Source organism: Podarcis vaucheri, assembly GCF_965113315.1.
Source record: "Podarcis vaucheri genome assembly, chromosome: 18".
NCBI classification, from domain to species: domain Eukaryota; kingdom Metazoa; phylum Chordata; class Lepidosauria; order Squamata; family Lacertidae; genus Podarcis; species Podarcis vaucheri.
Window position 1 is genome coordinate 6,216,179 of NC_138756.1, and position 21,341 is coordinate 6,237,519.

The 21,341-nt window shown below is 46.9% G+C and overlaps 3 protein-coding genes and 1 long non-coding RNA gene across 8 annotated transcripts in view; all 4 read right to left on the reverse strand.

Moving 5' to 3' along the window:
• The window catches only part of LOC309522825 (vomeronasal type-2 receptor 26-like), a 49,927-nt gene that overhangs the window by 20,652 nt on the left and 7,934 nt on the right, over nucleotides 1-21,341 (reverse strand). The gene's annotated exons all lie outside the window — the stretch shown is intronic.
• On the reverse strand, nucleotides 1,396-7,270 carry LOC309523078. Of its 2 annotated transcripts, XR_014215222.1 has the most exons (4): nucleotides 7,141-7,270; nucleotides 4,842-6,895; nucleotides 1,857-4,156; nucleotides 1,396-1,488 (listed from the first exon to the last, which is right to left on the reverse strand). It is a non-coding gene; the product is annotated as an uncharacterized lncRNA (long non-coding RNA). The 2 variants fall into 2 exon arrangements; XR_014215223.1 differs by having other exon boundaries at nucleotides 4,842-7,270.
• On the reverse strand, nucleotides 7,272-12,993 carry LOC309523134 (vomeronasal type-2 receptor 26-like; the record flags this gene model as incomplete). The annotated part of the gene is made up of 5 exons (XM_082206895.1): nucleotides 7,272-8,902; nucleotides 9,199-9,325; nucleotides 10,675-10,902; nucleotides 11,616-12,416; nucleotides 12,709-12,993. 5 exons carry the CDS (start codon nucleotides 12,991-12,993, stop codon nucleotides 8,004-8,006), a joined length of 2,340 nt encoding a protein of 779 aa, XP_082063021.1. The 3' UTR covers nucleotides 7,272-8,003.
• Nucleotides 15,901-21,092, reverse strand: LOC309522965 (uncharacterized protein). 4 transcript variants are annotated; one of them, XM_082206733.1, is made up of 6 exons: nucleotides 20,509-21,092; nucleotides 19,728-19,823; nucleotides 19,502-19,576; nucleotides 19,005-19,136; nucleotides 17,765-17,885; nucleotides 15,901-17,479 (listed from the first exon to the last, which is right to left on the reverse strand). In XM_082206733.1, exons 1-6 carry the CDS (start codon nucleotides 20,521-20,523, stop codon nucleotides 17,196-17,198), a joined length of 723 nt encoding a protein of 240 aa, XP_082062859.1. In that variant the 5' UTR covers nucleotides 20,524-21,092; the 3' UTR covers nucleotides 15,901-17,195. The 4 variants fall into 4 exon arrangements, with proteins under 4 accessions (XP_082062859.1, XP_082062858.1, XP_082062860.1 ...); XM_082206732.1 differs by having other exon boundaries at nucleotides 19,728-19,826; XM_082206734.1 differs by lacking the exon at nucleotides 19,728-19,823 and having other exon boundaries at nucleotides 20,509-21,088.

Consider the following 21,341-nt stretch of genomic DNA (forward strand, 5'->3'; position numbering starts at 1 on the left):
AGGAGGCAGAGTTGGTTCTGGAGAAAAGGTCCACTCCACTGTACAGTGAAGGACTGAGTGTAGTGTCCTGCGGGAGTAATAGGACCAGATCTTGCTGGGAGACTGAGGCTGAGACAGAAGTAGGAGCTGAGGTCTACTTAGGTCTCAAACTCGTCTGGAGGGGAGAGACTCTTCTGAGGAAAGAATAGACCTCCAAAACCCAGTGAAGGAAGGGGGTGTGTGGTGAACCCTTAAGACTGCTACTGTAAGTCCCTCAGGAGCTGGATTTGTTAAAGGGGTGGGTAACTGAAGGAAAAGAGGGGCGCGGGTGGTGCTGTGGTCTAAACCAAAGAGCCTAGGGCTTGCCTAGGTCGGCGGTTCGAATCCCCGCGACGGGGTGAGCTCCCGTTGCTTGGTCCCTGCTCCTGCCAACCTAGCAGTTTGAAAGAACATCAAAGTGCAAGGAGATAAATAGGTACCGCTCCAGTGGGAAGGTAAACGGCGTTTGCGTGTGCTGCTCTGGTTCGCCAGAAGCGGCTTAGTCATGCTGGCCACATGACCTGCGGACAAACGCTGGCTCCCTCGGCCAATAAAGCGAGATGAGTGCCGCAACCCCAGAGTCGTCCGCGACTGGACTTCACTGTTAGGGGTCCCTTTACCTTTAACTGAAGGAAAGTACCGCCTTAGAAAGGAACCAAACTATAAAGCTGAAACCTGTGAAAACGAATTGAAGTGAACTAGCGTATTATTACTGAAGTAACCTAAGTTTCTCCACTTGTATTATACTACCTGGTTTTAAAACAAATCTTTATTGTTATTTTAAAAACATCGGCTTGAGACTCCAGCTCACTGGTTATTCCCCACACCTAGGTCCCCCACAGAATACTCTGGGATAGTTAGCATTGGTTTCAAGGGTGGTTCAGTGAGGTGGGGGCAATATATGTAAGAAAGAGCAGGCACATTGAGGCGCCAAGACCGTTGCACCAGGCTAGCATTCTAGCAGTTTTATTATTCTTTATCCATTTATTTATTAGTATTTACTCCTTCCTTCCTTCCTTACTTACTCATTTCATTTGTTTCATAAAATCCACGTATCACACGGTTAGGCCAATAACTCCCAAAGCGCTTTACGTAAAGATAAGGCAGGAGAATCATAAAAAAGTTTACAAACTTACTTCAGAACATACAAAAAGTTAAAATAATAAAACAAACTCAAATTACCTCAACTTCCTAAGAATCTGGATGGTTCCTTAATAAAAATATATTTTTTAAAAATTAAATTTAATAAAGTCTCCATAGATATTCCAAAACACCTTTCTTCTTATACAATTTGTAAAAATACATAATTTCTTTTTGCCTCCCCACCTCTCCTTTCTTGATGTTTGTTTTTATTACTCCTTTTTATAGATAGATAGATAGATAGATAGATAGATAGATAGATAATAGATAGATAGATAGATAGACAGCGTTCCTGAATCTTTCATTGTAATCTATCTAGTAAAGGTACCCCTGCCCGAACGGGCCAGTCTTGACAGACTCTGGGGTTTGTGCGCCCATCTCACATCTATTGGCCGGGGGCCAGCGCTGTCCGGAGACACTTCCGGGTCACGTGGCCAGCGTGACAAAGCTGCATCTGGCGAGCCAGCGCAGCACACGGAACGCCGTTTACCTTCCCGCTGGTAAGCGGTACCTATTTATCTACTTGCCCCCGGGGGTGCTTTCGAACTGCTAGGTTGGCAGGCGCTGGGACCGAACGACGGGAGCGCACCCCGCCGCGGGGATTCGAACTGCCGACCTTTCCATCGGCAAGCCCTAGGCGCTGAGGCTTTAACCCACAGCGCCACCCGCGTCCCTTAATCTATCTAGTATATATCCACAATTTCCAAAGTTCACATTGCTTTGCAAGTGTTGGTTATATAACTGCTGCTTTTTTCAACTGCTTACTGTGGTCTCCCAAAAAGGTTACAAAATCATTCCAGTTCAGACAGGATTGATGGAAGTCAAAAATTTGAATAAGATGTAAAAGGATGTTTAATTACCATTGAAAACGATATGTTAAAAAAATAATTAAAAATTATATATTTTTAAAAAATAAATCATCCCAGTCCCTTGTAAAAATATGATCTTCCTGATTGCTTTACCACTTAAGCTTTACCATTTCCGCCTACTCCGTCCATTTGGTCTGCCCTTCTTCTCTGGTCAGTCCTTTGTCTTCTTTCCACCTCTGGGCTAGGAGCATCCATGTTGCTGTCACCACATCCATAAACAGTCTTTTCTTATCTCTTGGTAGTTCAGCACCTGTCATCCCTAATAATAAAGCTTCTGGTTTTTTTAACAAAAGTTATCTCAAACATTTTTTTTCATTTCATTATATCTCATTTCCCAGAATTCTTTCACCACCCCACATGTCCATCACATGTAATAAAATGTACCTTCCTTCTTCTTACATTTCCAACACATGTTTCAACCTGTTCTGTACATTTTTGCTAGTTTACTGGCTGCCGGGTACCAACAATTCATTATTTTCATGTAACTTTCCTTCAACGTACAGCAAGCTGTAAATTTCTTCCATAACTATTCCCATTGTGAAAACTATAACCAAAATCTCTTGCCCAGTGTATCATTACAGATATAACTTCTTCATCGTTAGTATACCATTCTAAAATCAATTTATACATTTTAGATAGCAATTTCACATTACCGTATTTCCCAACAGATCTCTTTCGAATTTTGTTATCTCCGTTTTAAGACATATTTCTTAATCAAGTTTGAAAACATCATTTAATTGATAATACTGTAACCAATCTGTTAGTAAATCTCTGATATACTCAAACTTTTTCAACTTTAACTGATCTTCTGCTTCTGTTAACAGCTCTTTACAGGTTGCCTCCTCTGTCTGCCACATCCCTCCTTGAGGTCTACAGAGTCCCAGAAGGTGTCGCTCTCTTCGGCTTCGTGGTCTAAGCTCAGGGAGCTGTCTGGACCGATATCCATTTCGGGGAACTGCGGAGGAAGAGGGCTGTCAGCAGCGCTGGGAAGAGGGGACAGACATCCCAGAACCCTCTGCAACTCGGCCTGACACTACAAGGGTCTCTCTGGCCACTCTGGCTTCCCTCCTCCTCTGTCACTTTATCATGGGATATTTCATCCTCAGAGGATGACTGTTGGCCTGGACAGGATGGAGGAACCAGCCCAGAAGTGGTGGCAGTGGTGGGGGGGGGGGAGAGGGGAGAAAGAGAGCAGCCCAAAATGAGACAGGCAGGAACCCAGAAGCCAAACTCTCCTGCCCGCATTGAGTCGATATCGGACTTTTAGAAGACATCTGAAGGATGCTTTTCATATGTCATGAATGAATGTATGTTTCATCTTACCTCGATTACGCTTGCCTCCAGGTGGGGGGCACGGCAAATCAAGGGCCTCCCCGTCCTCCTGGTCTTCCCCGTCCTCCTCTGGGGGGCTCGCTAGTTCTTCCTGTGGCTCTTCCTCCTTGAGAGCCACTTCAGAGGCTGACTGCTGGCAGAGACAGGACCCCAGAGGTGGTGGCATTGGTGGTGGGGAGAGGGGAGAAAGAGAGCAGCCCAGAATGAGACAGGAACCCACATAGAGCCCCTAGCCAGGGAAGCCCTACAGCCCTGGCGCCATGGGGGGCTGGTCCATCAGGACAAGTAGGGCAGCAAGCATACCCTTAGCAGCCCCCTGCCTGCCTGCCTGCCTGCCTGCCTGCCCCCTTGCTCATGACCAGTCCAGAAGGTGGCCTGACCGGCCAGCCGGCTTCCTCCTCCTCCTCCTCCTCCTCCCCAGCCTCAGGGTTCTCCAGCTCAGCAGGGCTTCCCTCCTGCTCTGTCTGCTACGTACCTCATTGATGGAATCCCAAAAGGAATCGAGGGAAGACAGGGAGGAAACACTAGAAAATGGTGACATACTTGGAACCTGCAAGGAAAAGATGCAAAAAACGAGCAATTAAAAAACGCAACCAAACATTAAAACTCAAGGCACCCATAACTGAAACAACAGTCTCATCCTACGATTGATATGCCCCCCTCCCCTTCTGCCAATCACCGCTTAGGCCACGGCCACCTACCCAGTCAGGGCTGAGGAGATCCAGCCGTCTTGCGGTCTCCTCCTTGCCTTTTCCTTCGTCCTCCTTGACATTGAGAATGTCCTCCTCAATGGCTGACTGCTAGCAGAGACAGGACCCCAGAGGTGGTGGTGGGGAGAGGGGAGAAAGAGAGCATCCCAAAATGAGAGAGGAACCCAGAAGGCAAACTCTCCTGCCCACATTGAGTCGCTAGCCAGGGAAGCCCTACAGCCCTGGCGCCATGGGGGGCTGGTCCATCAGGACAAGTGGGGCAGCAAGCACAGCACATTCACTCTCAAGGCACCCATAATTCAAACAACAGAACAGCGGCATAGCCAGCTGCTTGGGTGCCTGGTTCAACGCGGGGGTCCTGTGGGCTTTCTGGAGCCTATCCTCTGCCTCCCCCCCAGCTGTAGGGTGGCTGAGGGAGAGGCAGGGGGCAGACGCAAGCCCCACGCTTCTGTTTCAGGCAGCGCCCAGCCTGCAGGGGCCCAAGCCACCACGTCACCCCCAGGAGAGATGCGTGGATCAGGCACTCTGCAGCCCCCCCCCCGGTAAGTGCCAGCCCCCGCGGTGTGGCGCCCAGTGCCAGCCACGTTTTTTGACTCAACTAAAAGATTTGGTGAGCCCAATTTTTATTTTTATTTTAAACTCGGCTTTATGTCCTTTTCCCACCCCCCTCAGTGATGACACCTGGGGCGGACCCCCACCCTCCTTTCTCTGCAACTGCAACAGAATAAAAGGACTCAAAACTCCCTTAGCAGTTTCCTGTTGGTCCCCTCACCATTTCCCCAGACATCAGTCTTCAGACTTTGCTTTTTCGGTGTCTAATAACATTTTTTTCTGATTCAGTTGCAGAGAAACCACCAAAAGGCTGTTTGCCTCAACTGCAAAGTGAGGTTGGGATTCTGAGCCGATCTCACAGCCAGGTTCCGATCAGTCCATTTCATCTAAGGGGGGGGGCCTGTTTCCCCTGAGGGTGACCGCTGAACACACCATCCAAGGGAAAAAGAAGGAGAAAAGCGGAGAAATCTTTTAATTCTTTAGCAAGAAAGAATGAGTGCAAGGAGTTTTCTTTTCCCTGCACTCCTCCATTGCAACACCTTTTCATTACTATTATTATGCTAGATTTAATGAACACTCATATCAGAGTGCTCTGTAAATTGGTGGCCATAGTCTTTATATACTAACCTTTTATGCTCTTCCACATCCGTTTAATGCTCCCAAACCCTTCTTTTAGCGTCTTTTAGACTTTTATATATACTTTGTGTTAAATACTTTTTTGTTTTCCGAAACGTTTTACAGACTGAAAATGATTGTACCCCACTCTACTGATGCTGGTCTACTACTGTAATAAAGATTTGATTGATTGAAATGAAAAATCCTATAGAAATGCAATGACTGGACACTAATGTAATGTATTCCCCTCCCCCAAATTCATATTTTATTACTTATTAATATTAGTAAGAATAATAAAATGAGTTAAGCCAGAGGCTCCTCCCAGCTTAAATTTATATAGCACCCTTCATTGGAATGCTACAAGTTGAATCATAATAACAATGAAAGTTTCCACCAATTTGAAGTGATGAAAGTTTGGGGGGCCACTAGGGGGCGCATCGGAAGATGGCTGACAATAACATCTCTCCAACCCACACGAGGTAATTTGGAGGCTATGATGGGGGTAATTAGCCTCCCTAACCCCCCCAGGATGGTGGGGGGGGCGGCCCTTGCCCTCTGTGCCCTATACCACCTCCGAATTTGTGGGGATGGGGGCACTAGGCACAAAGCCCTCCTGTGGGATTTTGGCACTCCTGGACGCCGTCCCTGATTCGCGCCACTAGCTGCAAGAACTTCAAAAGAAACAATTTGGATGAGGCAAATTGCACATATCTCAAGGAAGAAGGGGGAGTAAAGACTGCTGACAGAAGAGATCTCTGATAAAACAAAACAAGAATAATCATGAGAAGATACGCCAAGACACGGTACGACAAATGACTGATGGGGGAGGGGAAAAAACTTTCTTTTCTTATGTGATTAAACAAGAATCCCCTCCCCTTATGAGTCAGAAATGTTGTTTTAAGGACTTAAGCTGTGGATTTAAGGCTGTGTGGAGATAAACTTTTGAACCAAAGCATGTTTTAAGAAGAGCGTGGAATGTATAAGAGCTTTGGAATGACGCAGTTAAAAATGCCGTCGCCATATTGGGAAGCTCTGTCGGAGGTCTTGAGTCTGGGAGGAGAAAGAGAGAAACAAAGCTGTTTATATATTGTGGATTAAACTCCTCAGTGGGACTTAAGAGCGACAGTTTTGCAAGATTATGATGGAAAGAGCGATGTTATCTATGAAGGAGATGATATATGGAAACCATCTTGATTTGAGGATTGGAAGAACGGAAAATTCACACAGGGTTATTATTACTATTGGTGTTTATTGGCTTAAGGAGACTATCAGAAGAGATCATAAAGAAAAAAGAGAAAATATATGAACAAGATGTGATGTGGAAACAGCAAGATAAGATGGGATAGAATTATGAGCTCTGTCTGGACTGATTTGGACTGATTTGGACATTAACACAGCAGCAAGAAGAAGATCAGAATTCCCCTTCGGATCTTGAAATATGGGTCCCCCCAACAAAATTCAAAATTTGGCTTTGTAATTCGGAATTTATGTGATGTGATTAAATTTGATGTGATTGGCCAGTTAATAAAAATTATTTGAAGTGATGAAAGTTTAAGTACGATGCAATCTTGACTAATTAATATAAATGCTTCATCAGTGGCTGTTCTGTCAATTATTTTCACTTCCCATCTGATCTTGGTTTTGCTCTATAAATGGGGCCTGAATGGGAGGAACCTGAGTTGGAGGAGGAGGACCTGAATGGGAGGAACCTGAGTTGGAGGAGGAGGACCTGAATGGGAGGAACCTGAGTTGGAGGAGGAGGACCTGAATGGGAGGAACCTGAGTTGGAGGAGGAGGACCTGAATGGGAGGAACCTGAGTTGGAGGAGGAGGACCTGAATGGGAGGAACCTGAGTTGGAGGAGGAGGACCTGAATGGGAGGAACCTGAGTTGGAGGAGGAGGACCTGAATGGGAGGAACCTGAGTTGGAGGAGGAGGACCTGAATGGGAGGAACCTGAGTTGGAGGAGGAGGCCTCTCCCTCTTCCTTCCTGACTGAGCATAAGATGCCTCCTCTGAAAAGGTTTGGCAGGCAGGGAATCTTGGCTTTCCTCCAATGCTAAACTTGTTGCTGGCTCACTCGTAATCTGGTGATCCGCTCAACATCAGTGCACAACATGTCAGATCCAGGCCAGTGTAATAAAATCCATTGCACTCCAGTCACGGCTTGGCTAAGGTCAGTTGCTACTTTTTGGAACAGAGAGCAGAGCTTACACAATACAGAAATTAAACCAACAGACTACGGAAGATGTCTTAAATGAATTTCTCAGTTTATTGATATACAAAGCTTAGGAGAACAAAATGAGATGAGGTGTACTTATGAATGATACAGCATACATGTAGAAAATGGAGAAAATTCAATAAATAGAAATGACATAACTAGAAACTATTGTTGAATATCAGAATTGATATGGTTGATAGGTAGTTAGGACAAAGGAATCACACTCAAAGACCTAACTCCTATCTCCCTCTAGACTATCTTGTTGTGAGATAAATGTAAGTTCCCCAAACACAAAATTATTAAAAGATAATAGTTTACAGACTAAGGGCAGTAGACCAGGACTCATTGTAATCATGGGCAAAGCAAGGTAGCAAAACATTTCCTCCCATCTTCCTGTTCGTGTGAACAGGACTACACAAAACCAGGGCTACGAAGGAACACAATCTCTTTCAGAGGTGGAGAATAAGCAACATGGATGAGCAGCCGTGTTTCCTTTATGCACTTCTGGACATAGGGAACATGGAATATTTTAAGAATCAGATGTCCCCTTAATTCCTGGTTGTCAGGTGCTCCTTTGTGTTCAGATCAGGCCTCAGCACAATAACGTAACACTTGGGAAGGAAGATGCAGCCCAGAAGCCCAGCACTGGAGGCCAACATAGAGAAGATCTGCACGGCCACCATGTACTTGCCCTTGGTGCTCAGGTAGGTGGGCACAAAAGACACCCAAACACTGCAGAAGACCAGCATGCTGAAGGTGATCAGCTTGGCTTCGTTGAAGGAGCCGGGCAGCTTCCTGGCTAGGAAAGCCACCGTGAAGCAGGTGGCAGCCAAGAAGCCCAGGTAGCCGAGGGCAACATAAAACATGGCCACAGATCCTTCGTTGCATTGCAGGACGATCTCTTCCACCTGGGAGAGCATGTCGGCCTCTGGGAATGGGGGAGAAGAGCCCAGCCAGATGGTGCAGATGAGAACTTGCCCCCCAGAACAGGAGATGACAATGGAGTTGGCCAGACTCTTGCCCAGCCATCTCCTCACCCTGTTCCCGGGCTTTGTGGCCAGGAAGGCCAGCACCACCGTGATGGTCTTTGCCAAGAGAGAAGAAACAGCAACTGAGAAGATGATGCTGAAGGCCGTTTGTCGGAGAAGGCAGGTCTCTTTCCTTGGGCGCCCGATGAAGAGGAAGGAGGACAGAAAGGAAAGCAGGAGGGAGACGAGGAGGATGTAGGAGAGGTCCCGGTTGTTGGCTTTGACTATGGGAGTTTCCTTGTATTTAATGAAGATTCCCAACACAGTGCCTGCTGTTATAGATAAGAAGAGGGCAACGGAAGCTAACACCATTCCCAAATATTCTTCATAAGCCAGGAAGGTGGTAATCTTGGGGACACAATGATCTCTGTCCTTGTTTGGATACTGATCTTCTGAGCATTTGGTGCAATGTTCTGCATCTGGGGAAGAGGGAAAAGAATAGTTGCAGCATCATCACTTACATCCCTAATTATCTATGCTCTATTATGTTTTGGAGAACTCTATTACGTTTTGAAGAAATCCTAGAGATTTCTTCCTTATAATCATTCCTTTCAACTCTCTTCCAGGATGCAATGAAGGCGATTTATCCTAAAGAAATTGAGGAAGGAGCCACATTCCACAATGTCTGCAGAATTCTCCCAAAAAGTGTGTGAGACTGGATTTCTGCCCTGTGTTTACTCTCTGTAGAAATACCTTCCCCCTTGGCGTCACCCACCTTTCTGGGCGGAGAAGGTCCCTTCCGCACACCGAGCACAAGCATAGCAGCAAACAGGCTTTCCTTCTAGAACCACCTTGGCATATCCAGGTCGACATTTTTCATTACACCTGGAACGAGGCACGGCCTACCCAGAAAGACAAGAAGGTGCAAGAAAGAGGAACAGTTAGGAGTATTTGTGGGTATGCAATTCACTCATAGGGATGCGGGTGGCGCTGTGGGTTAAACCACAGAGCCTGGGACTTGCTGATCAGAAGGTCAGAGGTTTGAATCCCCATGACAAGGTGAGCTCCCGTTGCTCGGTCCCTGCTCCTGCCAACCTAGCAGTTCAAAAGCACAAGTAGATAAGTAGGTATCTCTCCAGCGGGAAGGTAAACGGCGTTTCTGTACACTGCTCTGGTTTGCCCGAAGCGGCTTAGTCATGCTGCCCACATGACCCAGAAGCTGTACGCCGGCTCCCTTGGCCAATAAAGCGAGATGAGCACTGCAACCCCAGAGTCGGCCACTCTAATGGTCAGGGGTCCCGTTACCTTTACCTTAATTCACAAATAGAGTGAATTCAAACGGATCTCTGGACTGCAGCCTTTGACCCCTCATCAGGGTCCTTTCAACCCCCCACTGACCATTGGGGTGACCAGAATATCTTGTTCTTCATAATTCGTTCAGGACAACTGAGGTTTGCGCCACAGAACTCTGTTTCTTCTTCTTCGTTTACCTGCTTCCCTGCTTAATAAATCTTCAAAGAAAATGGCAATGGAGTCTGAAATGTGATTTCCCCAAAGTTCAGGATTCTGATAATCTCTCAATCACTAATTAAGACATATTTAATATGACTTTTCCAAATATTAGTTATCCTCACTTTGTGCTTGAGGCAAGCAAGGTTTCCTCCTGTCGCTGATCTATTTCCCTAGTTATTTCTAGTTCATGTGCCATTACTTGACATTAACCTTACTTTACAATAGGGGTTTTTTTTTTAACTTCTCATCCTTCAACAACAGCTGTGTACTTCTCCATTCCTGCACATACAATAGTTTAACTTTTGCAACATCTACAAGTGAGCTTACTCCACAAATTAAAAAATCCACAATAAATCAGTAATTATCATTTCTAAAATAAATTATTTTCCATCCTTCTGCATGTATGAAAGCCCACTAGTTCACTTTTACTAGGGGCTTTCCCTTTTCTTCTTATCTACATAGTCCTTTCTGTCGAAGATTCTGTCCAGAATTTTTAAATTCTCAGTCTGACTCGGAAATAGATGGTGTCTTCTCTGAGGACCTCTGGGCTCTGTCCTTTCTTTGAGCACCCCAAATTCACCTCCTATCTCAGCTGCTGTGGAAAGTAGGAATTGTGGTTGCAGCTGTTATTGACGGTCAAGACACCATTGGTCAACCTGATATGGTCATTTTTCAGCAGTTGTTTAAGGAAAAACATAAGAAGCATCTCCTAGCCTTCTCCCTGTGTGATTCCCCCTACCTTATTGAATTTCTTGGGCCACTCAATGGGTTCTGGGTTAACGGTGAACTTTATGCCAGCAGACGTCTCTCTCCTTATATTCCCAATTTTTACAAGGTCACGAGACTTATTGGGAGACATCACCCAGTTCATAATACTGAAGTCCGCTGGCAGCTCCCAGTTCTCATCCAAGCACAACCTGCCCCTGGAAGTATTCAGACACCGGATTTCTCTCAAGAAAGCGTGAAACTGGAATGATAGGGGAAAGCACCAGCACTGAGAAACCTGGAAGCCAAGATGAATATCTCAGTCCTACTCACTTCAACCTCTTCTGATTTGGGGCTGTGTGTATCTCATGTAGACTGGAATTCCTATTCAGCCATTTCTATTACTACAGACCCTACAAGTGCTCCAATTATCCAGGGATGTCCCTGAATTAGACACAGTTTTTCATTTGATCCCAGAATTTCCCACTTTTCCTTAGAATGTCCCTATTTTCATTGGAGAAAAGTTGGCAGATGTGGAGTTATCCAACCCACAAGGCGTCCAATCCTATATCGGGAATTCTTAATTTTTTTATATTTTAGTATGAATTTCTTTATGTTGGGAGCTACCCAGAGTGCTGAGGCAACCCAAAAAGATGTGTGGGGTATAAACAGTGCTTTTTTTCTAGAAAAAGAATGTGCTGGAACTCACCATAAACACTTCCCTCTGAGAATGGCAATGGCACGCACCTGAGAGGTGCCAAAACTGAGTTTAAATAAGTTCCCCCATTAAAAACTATGGATATCAACAGTAAAATTATCGTTATGGAATGGGACGTCTCTATTTTCATCAGAGAAATGTTGGGCTGTATGCTACTATTACTAGTACTAATTGTAACTATGATATTTTACAGGCCTATCCCCAGTCAAGATCAGCATCTGTGTCGGCTGCAGGTTGCAAAAAGGGGAAGGAAATACCTGCCACGGCTGTAGCCTTTGGGGTCCCCATTGCTCTCCTTCCTCCACCATCAGCCTCCTCTGGGATCTCGATGAAAGCGAAGCATGCAAGGCCTGAGCCACAGCTTGAACATTGATGTAAGTGCCATAGCTGTCTTGGAACAGGACTCTCTCATACTGCTCTTGGGGCAAGGGCTCCAGTTTCTCCTCCTCTTCGCATCTTACCCTGCCTTTCACGGACAACAAATGCTTTGAATATGAACACTGAAATGCTTCATCCAAAAAATCTGCAAGGTTTAACTGCGATTTAAATTTGCTGCCCCTTATTCTGGTCTGAATTGCAAAGGACAGAGAACCATCGAGGTGCTGGAAGTATTTTGGAGTGAGGTAAAAGCCAATTCTGAATTCTAGCAAAGCTGTTGTGATCCAGACTTTTGCCCCTATTTCCTTCTCATACATATCGTGTATTACCATGAGTGATATGATAACCAGTGGATTGGTTATATAGCAAACAAATACCCCAACTTGTCTCCATAGGAAAAAAGGTTCCCCAGGCCTGATAAATTGATCCATATCATTTTCTGGTACTCTTTTTGATAAAGCAATGCAGATCCCTTTGCTGAGCATCAGAGGTTTCACAGCGCTCACAAATCTTTCTCCACTGTCATTGTCTGGAGTGAAGAGGCCAATCCACGTCCATCCAAAATGCAGGAGCAATTCAACAATCCCCTGGTACTGACTTTCCTCTTTGGGAGTCATCCGGTAGACAAAAGGGAACAGGGTTTTACCTTCGAGAAACTGGGCAGTGAAGCCATAACTGATCTAGCAAGGAAAGCAAAAGATCAGCAATTTATTTAACTTTCAGCATAATGGGTATTTAATCATCTGAAATGACTGATATCTAAATCACTGGTGGCAGAGGATGATGGGAGTTTTAGTCGGAAACATCTGGAGGTGTCAAGTTGGTGAAGGCTCAGTTTTGAAAAAGGGATGTTGGATCCATAGCTCAGGATTTTCCCATTTTTAAAAATATCCCTGCTTGACCTATCCAAAGAGAAAGCAGAATTCTACGCAGTTGAACTTCTCTTTCCCTCCATGCTCTCCCACTACTTACCTGTGGGATTTTGTAGATGCCTGACAAGGCTGAAATCACTCTTGAGATGACAGTGTTGCTTCTTTCAAGAACAGCCAGCAGGTGATTCTGTTCTCCACAGTGATAATTGGGAATATTGCATCCACTGCCTGCAAGCAGCTCTAGCATGGCATCCGAAGTCATCCTCACATCGCAATAGTTCTCATAGATGTTGTAGCCCAGGGTGATGTTGGGTAAGAGCCTGAGATCCTGGTTGATCTCTTGGATGGTGAACAGGAAAGGCAATGTTTGAAAGTAGGACAACATGTGCCAGAGGAACCTAGTTCCATCCCTGCAATAAATGAATTATTTAAAAAGAGTGAAACTGATATTCATATGAATGGGATGGAGGAAACATTATATGATCCACAAAGATTAGTATTTATTTATCCTTTTACACTAATATCAAACCTGTCTAGCATAGAACAAAAATTTGGAAATCCCTGCTCCATGCAGAGCTTTGATGCACACAGAGCTGTTGAGCAGTGGAACAGTCTCCCTCCGAAGGTGACCGTGTGTCATGGATGCTTCAGGTGAGATCCCTCCAGGTCCCTCCCAAGTCTGCAACTCTATGATTCTATTATACTGTGTTCTATGAGTAAGAAATGAATGCAGCCCTTAAAATTTGTGATATACTGGGAAGTTGCTGCAAAGGCTGATTTTACTGCTTTTACCAAGGGGCTAGACTATAGGTATCATAGATGCTGTAGCCCAGGGTGATGTTGGGTAAGAGTTTCTTAAAACGCTTCTAATACTTTTTTAAAAATGACAGAAAGGGGAAAATGCTGGGATTGGAGGAGGAAACCTTTAATGTAGCTGAGACAGATTTCCCCATGGTGGGCTGTAGGTCTCCTGTGGTATTGTATAAAGTGCTACGGTTGTTCACAAATGATCTGTTAGAATAAATATAAAATAATCTTAGCAGCTTGGAAATTGCTTGAGTTTCATGCCACCCTCTGGGTTAGGAAACATCTCACTACTTAGAAATGAGGCCATTTGTGTATGTGAAAAAAGGAATAATTCCTTTTCACATTTTAGAAACCTTACCCCACAAACAAGGAAGTCTCCTGATTCATATTATTTTATTTATCATTTCAATTAAAGCACATCTTTTCTGCTCTTCAGCCACCAAACGTCACCCAGAGGATCTTAAATTCCATTTGTAAAACTGTAGCATTCCCTAACGACAGTTTCTGAATTGTCCAAATGGAATAATATTGAATGAAACCCTTGAGCCTTGGGAATTGCCAGAGTTTCATGGCATCCTGCAGGTGGGAAAATTCAGTGCATCCTTTTGACTCCTGACCAGATTCATTGGCATCCTTGCATTCTACTAAAAGCAACACAGAATCAAAGGAAGGAGAGTGTTTCACTAAGGAAGACCCAGAGAACATGGAAATAGGAGAGGTTTGGGTGGAAACTTTTACTGGACTCCCCAGCTCCCATCACCCCCAAATAGCAAGACCAATGGTCAGGGCAGGGTAGTCCTGCAACATCAGCCCTTAGCTCCCCAGCCCTGAGAAAGGGGCTCTTTCCTTGATAAAAAGGAACCATTAGAAGGACTGGAGGACCATGAAACTGTGAAGTACGTACTTTTCATTCCTGGCGAAGGGTGTCTGAGAAAAGACATATGGAGTTTCCTTATAAAAGCATTTTGGAGATATGATTCCAGTGATGAGAAAGTGTCCAGGCCGGTAGTAATTGCGAGCATCCATTTGATCCCTGACCAGATTCAAGGGACATTTCGCCTTGTGGTTCCCGCAGACTCCAAAGGGCATCATGAGCAGCAGAAGCAGCAACAGAAGGAGCAGGGATCTCATTCTGGCTCTGCCTCCTCCTCCTCTTACCTGCCAAGAAGACAACGCAGAAGAACCCAAAGACTCTTGCAAGGCCAGACTGCCTGGGCTTTCCCAATCTGGGTGGTTTTCAACTCTACCTTCGGAGCTAGGAAGCCCAAGGCAGGCACACCCCTCTTTCGCCAGCTCTGCATCTTCACTCAGTCTGTCTCCAACACAGGAAATATTCTCGGCACCAACTTTTTCTTTCGCAGTCACAGCGCAATTAATATTGTAATGCTGTGGTTAATTTCCGAGCCTCATGCAATCTACAGAAATATCTCCTGAGCTTTCACCAGATGAGATGACTATAATTTTGATTATTCCAAGTGGAATAAGTTTCATCACAATAACTTTCTGGAGTCTTGAATGGCTCAAGCGGCAGGTGCAGAGCTGGAGAAAAACATGGTGCACAGAAGTCAAGGGGTGTGTTTGGGAGTTGGAAGTTTGGTCTGAACTTTGCTCAAGACCACAAAGAAGGAGCTGGATCCGACCATGGACTCCCCTTCCTTGGAGGCTTTGAAGCAGAGGTGGGATGGCCATCTGTTAGGGATGCTTTAGCGTTGCAGAGGGTTGAACTAGATGACCTTGGGGTCCCTTTCCAAGTCTCCCATTCTATGATTCATTGGAGGTTTTTAAGAAGAGGTGGGAGAGTCAGGGATGGACAACAGCCAGATGTGGGAGTCCCAGCCTTGAATCCCAGGCATCCTAAGCCCTTTTAAAATGTGGGTTTTTGGGGGAGGGCAGAGGCTGTTATTGGGTTGTTGTTTTTATTTTGATTATATATATTGTGGTTTTATATTTTGATTTTGCTCTCTGAACCACCCTGAGGCCTCCAGGCATAGGGCTTTATATATAGTCAATAAGTAAATTTAAAAAAATAAAAAAATGGAGAGTGCAGAGAAATGCCATCCTCAGTACTGTGAACGGGATACATGGCGGTGGGATTTTGTTTCCTGGCGGCTTCTAGAAATAGAGACTGGTGGAACCTGCGATGGGGAGGGTTTTCTCAAGCCCACCCTCTGGCCGCTATGGGTGGGTCTGGGCTGCTTGATTCCTGCCACTCTCTTCTTGTTCTCCCCTGGAAGGGAAGTAGCACCTTGGTGGCTTCACAGCCACTTCAAGTGAATTTCCACCCCATCTTTGAAAGGCTTCTCCAACAGAGGGAAGCTCTCTGGGGTTGGTGGAGGGGAGAAAGGTTGCTCTGAGCCTTAAACCTTTTGCCCTTTGACATGTTTTGGGGAAGGTGAGCTTCTGTTGCATATGGAGCCAACTTGCTCCCCGTCTTTGAGCAGAAACTTCTCTACTCATAAACAAATTGTCTGTGCACAAGCCAGGCTAGCATTCTAGCAGCTTTATTATTCTTTATCAATATTTGTTTGTTTGTTTGTTTGTTTGGTCTGTTTCATAAAATCCATGCCCCACTTGATTGGGCAAATAACTCCCATCTCTAACTATGTAACTCCATTTAAGTCTCCCATTAGTATACAGTGGTACCTCTGGATGCGAACAGGATCCGTTCCGGGGCCCCCTTTGCATCCTGAAGCGAACGCAACCCACGTCTGCACGTGTGCTGGTCGCGATTCGCTGCTTCCACGCATGTGTGTGACATCATTTTGAGCGTTTGCGCATGCGCGAATGGCAAAACCCAGAAATAATGCGTTTTGTTACTTCCAGGTTGCCGTGGAGCGCAACCTAAAAACTCCCAGTTTCCTTCTTATTGTAATTTCTTTGACCCCCAGAAGGTCTCACTGTCTCTTTTCTCAGTTCTTTCTTTAGCTGTCCCTTCTTGCTCGCTTGCTTTCCTCCTTTCCTTCCTCCTCCTCCTTTGGGCGTGGGCAGTGTGAGCTAGCAGTTTTCCTACGCCATATTGTGGTTCGAGGGCCCGACCCCCGCGAAGTGAAATGAAGACACAAGGACACATGATATAAGGTTAATGGGCTAGAAAAGGCCACAACTTTATTGATTACAGCAATGAAAAGGTATTGGCTTAGGCATTGGATCGAAACAAGTGGGTTTATTCACCAGGCGTTCATCACCTGTTGATGCTAATCCAACTATAGGCTCACCCCTGCTGTCACCGCGGGTCGTGCCATGGCCTCCCGCCAAGCAGGCATCGGACAGAATACACGACCGCCAGATTCCTTTAACGGAATACCCCTAGAAATTGAAGGCATAGGCGATGGCCACACCTAGCCCTTCGACACACCACATTATTCCCATGCCTAACCTACCCACCAATACCACCAGAAAGTTGTGACAATTGCTACGAGGTAGGCGAAAAAACCAAAAAGCCTATTGCCAAATGGAAAAACTCCTACCAGGCCCCCCGGACAGCCAGGGCGACCAACCTAAGGTCCATAGCAAGGCCCTAACTAAAAGGGAGTGGAGGGTGGGTGACTTGTGACAGGACGACGATGAGGAATGAGGCCAGGGAAAGGCTGGCACTGCAGCAAAAGGCTGCTGAACACGCCCCCACCACGGCACCTGGTTGGGTGGCCACGGGGGGGGGGGCGTGAGTGCCAGCCAGGTGAGCGGGAGGCAGGGGGCAACGCCCCCTGCTGGGCGGTGCTCGGGCTCCCGCCCACAACCACTCCCCTCTCTTTCAGGGAGGAGAGTCTTTGCCCTTTCTTTTCAAGCCACCTTCCAGGATCGTTCCCCTCTCAGTCCTGCCTTCTGCTTCTCCTCCGCCACCGTAGACGCTGTCGTTCTCTCGCACTTCTCCTTCGCCGTCCACCCTTTGCCCGCTGTCTTCTCTGTTCTGCTCCGCAATCTCAAAAGGTGTCGGGCTCTAGGACTGGGGCTGGCCGTGTGGGACGCCAGCGTAGGGCCACATGGGGTTGGGTTTCTCGCCCCGCTTGCCTCCGCGCTCAGATCTTTTATTCCTCCTCTCCAGTTTGGACCACAAGGATTAAGACCTGTGCAAGGACAACAAAAAGGAAATGTCCCTTAGGGACTCTGGCGCCTCCAGGTGCTACTTCCACCACTGGCGGAGGAAGGTGGGGTGTGTGTGGGGGGGGTATCGCCCCGAGTGTCATCCCAGGGGGGGTGGCAAAATCCCCCTGGGCGGATCGGTGCAAGCCTCCCAACTCCTCCTCATCTTGGTTCAGGGTGGACACAGCTGCGATGCTGCTGCATCCAGCGCCTGAGCCACGTGCAGAGTGGCCTCCTTTCCCCCTGCGCCCCACTGCTGCCTCTTGTACTGGGTTGCTCTGGTGGCACTGGTGGTGCTGGCGGCGGCGCTCTTCTGAAGATCTTGCGAATCCGGGAGATGATGGAAGCCAGGCAAGTGGGGGTCTTCGGGGGCCTCTCTTCCTCGCAGTCCTGTGAGAAAAGTAAACAATTCACCTCCAGATTCTGGGAAAATGCCGCAATCATTAATCAATCAATCAAACAAACAAACAAACAATTGATTGATTAAATCCGTATGCCGTCCTTCATCTGAAGCTGTCAGGGCGGCTTACAGCATAAAAATACAAAATAAAAACACAACATATGTATTAAAAACAAAAACGAACTCATAAGCCAACCTCCCAATCCACAAGCATGTTGAAAAGGCCATGTGTTGTCCAATTAGCCCAAGGCTGGTTCTAGAGCAGAACTTTCCACGTTGGTGACACACTTTGGAGACATGCCTCATTTTGCAACACAGGGATTCAGTTCAACTAGCCCTTTTTCAGCCCTGGGAGGAGCACACAGTTTGGAAAGCTCTGTTCTAGAGAAACGTCTTTGCTTGGCACTTGATACATAATGAAGGCGCCAGATGAGCCTCCCTGGGAAGAGCATTCTGCAAGTGGGGAGCCACCACAGAAAAGGCCCCTTCTTGTGTTGCTGCCGTTTGTGAAAGAGAAGGGCCTGTGTGGTGGCAGGCTGTCATACTCCCTCCTTTTCTTTTTTGGGGCAAGGCGTTATATGAAAGGGTTGTAGTCAGGAGGGAACACTCCTCTCCCAAGTTCTCATGTGGTCAGCCTTGGAGAGATCTGAACGAGACACAAAACCAAGAACAAGAGGGTGGGGGGAAGGTATAGGAGGCAGGAAAACCCCAGAGAGAACCGGCTTTGCAAAGTGCCAACATGGTTTTATTATCGCCAAACCCACTTTGCAATTAATAACTTCATTTGGCAGGAGGCACCTGGAAACGCATTCAAAAGAGATATCTTACAAAACAAATACCAAACCAAAAGCAACCCAGGAGAATTATCTCCACCCCCCATCGTTCTGAGATCCAGCGCTGAGGGCCTTCTGGCGGTTCCCCACTGCGATAAGTGAAGTTACAGGGAACCAGGCAGAGGGCCTTCTCGGTAGTGGCACCCGCCCAGTGGAAGGCCCTCCCGCCAGATGTCAAAGAAATAAACAACTATCTGACTTTTAGAAGACATGTGAAGACAGCCCTGTTCAGGGAAGCTTTTCATATGTCATGAATGAATGTATGTTTCGTCTGACCTCGATTACACTTGCCTCCAGGTGTTCTCCAGGTGGGGGGCACGCCAAATAAAGGGCCTCCCCGTCCTCCTCTGGGGGGCTCGCTAGTTCTTCCTGTGGCTCTTCCTCCTTGAGAGCCACTTCAGAGGCTGACTGCTGGCAGAGACAGGACCCCAGAGGTGGTGGCAGTGGTGGTGGGGAGAGGGGAGAAAGAGAGCAGCCCAGAATGAGACAGGAACCCACATTGAGTCGCTAGCCAGGGAAGCCCTACAGCCCTGGCGCCATGGGGGGCTGGTCCATCAGGACAAGTGGGGCAGCAAGCATACCCTTACCAGCCCCCTGCCTGCCTGCCTGCTGCCTGCCTGCCCCCTTGCTCATGACCAGTCCAGAAGGTGGCCTGACCGGCCGGCCGGCTTCCTCCTCCTCCTCCTCCTCCTCCTCCTCCTCCTCCTCCTCTTCCCCAGCCTCAGGGTTCTCCAGCTCAGCAGGGCTTCCCTCCTGCTCTGTCTGCTACGTACCTCATTGAGGGAGTCCCAAAGGGAATCCAGGGAGGACAGGGAGGAAACACTAGAAAATGGTGACATACTTGGAACCTGCAAGGAAAAGATGCAAAAAACGAGCCATTAAAAAACGCAAGCAAACATTAAAACTCAAGGCACCCATAACTGAAACAACAGTCTCATCCTACGATTGATATGCCCCCCTCCCCTTCTGCCAATCACCGCTTAGGCCATGGCCACCTACCCAGTCAGGGCTGAGGAGATCCAGCCGTCTTGCGGTCTCCTCCTTGCCTTTTCCTTCGTCCTCCTTGTCATTGAGAATGTCCTCCTCAATGGCTGACTGCTAGCAGAGACAGGACCCCAGAGGTGGTGGTGGGGAGAGGGGAGAAAGAGAGCAGCCCAAAATGAGAGAGGAACCCAGAAGGCAAACTCTCCTGCCCACATTGAGTCGCTAGCCAGGGAAGCCCTACAGCCCTGGCGCCATGGGGGGCTGGTCCATCAGGACAAGTGGGGCAGCAAGCACAGCACATTCACTCTCAAGGCACCCATAATTAAAACAACACAACAGCGGCATAGCCAGCCGCTCGGGTGCCCGGTTCAACGCGGGGGTCCTGTGGGCTTTCTGGAGCCTATCCTCTGCCTCCCCCCCAGCTGTAGGGTGGCTGAGGGAGAGGCAGGGGGCAGACGCAAGCCCCACGCTTCTGTTTCAGGCAGCGCCCAGCCTGCAGGGGCCCAAGCCACCACGTCACCCCCAGGAGAGATGCGTGGATCAGGCACTCTGCAGCCCCCCCCCCGGTAAGTGCCAGTCCCCGTGGTGTGGCGCCCAGTGCCAGCCACGTTTTTTGACTCAACTAAAAGATTTGGTGAGCCCAATTTTTATTTTTATTTTAAACTCGGCTTTATGTCCTTTTCCCACCCCCCTCAGTGATGACACCTGGGGCGGACCCCCACCCTCCTTTCTCTGCAACTGCAACAGAATAAAAGGACTCAAAACTCCCTTAGCAGTTTCCTGTTGGTCCCCTCACCATTTCCCCAGACATCAGTCTTCAGACTTTGCTTTTTCGGTGTCTAATAACATTTTTTTCTGATTCAGTTGCAGAGAAACCACCAAAAGGCTGTTTGCCTCAACTGCAAAGTGAGGTTGGGATTTTGAGCCGATGTCACAGCCAGGTTCCGATCAGTCCATTTCCTCCAAGGGGGGGGGACATGTTTCCCCTGAGGGTGACTGCTGAACACACCACCCAAGGGAAAAAGAAGGAGAAAAGCGGAGAAATCTTTTAATTCTTTAGCAAGAAAGAATGAGTGCCAGGAGTTTTCTTTTCCCTGCACTCCTCCATTGCAACACCTTTTCATCATCATCATTAAACTAGATTTAATGAACACTCATATCAGAGTGCTCTGTAAATTGGTGGCCATAGTCTTTGTATACTAACCTTTTATGCTCTTCCTAATGCTCCTAAACCCTTCTTTTAGCGTCTTTTAGACTTTTATATATACTTTGTGTTAAATACTTTTTTGCTTTCCAAAACGTTTTACAGACTGAAAATGATTGTACCCCACTCTACTGATGCTGGTCTACTACTGTAATAAAGATTTGATTGATTGAAATGAAGTATCCTATAGAAATGCAATGACTGGACACTAATGTAATGTATTCCCCCCCCCCCGATTCATACTTTATTACTTATTAATATTAGTAAGAATAATGAAATAAGTCAAGCCAGAGGAGAGGCTCCTCCCAGCTTAAATTTATATAGCACCCTTCATTGGAATGCTACAAGTTGAATCATAATAAGAATGAGAGTTTCCACCAATTTGAAGTGATGAAAGTTTAAGTAGGATACAATCTTGACTAATT

Excerpts from the sequence above, each read along its gene's own strand:
- LOC309522965 (XM_082206732.1), bottom strand. Across the intron at positions 19,137-19,501 it reads TTTGGGACTCCCTCAATGAG|TCAGCCTCTGAAGTGGCTCT; the intron begins GTACGTAGCAGA and ends CTCTGCCAGCAG. Across the intron at positions 17,886-19,004 it reads TGGAGGCAAGTGTAATCGAG|GACTGCGAGGAAGAGAGGCC; the intron begins GTCAGACGAAAC and ends CTTTTCTCACAG.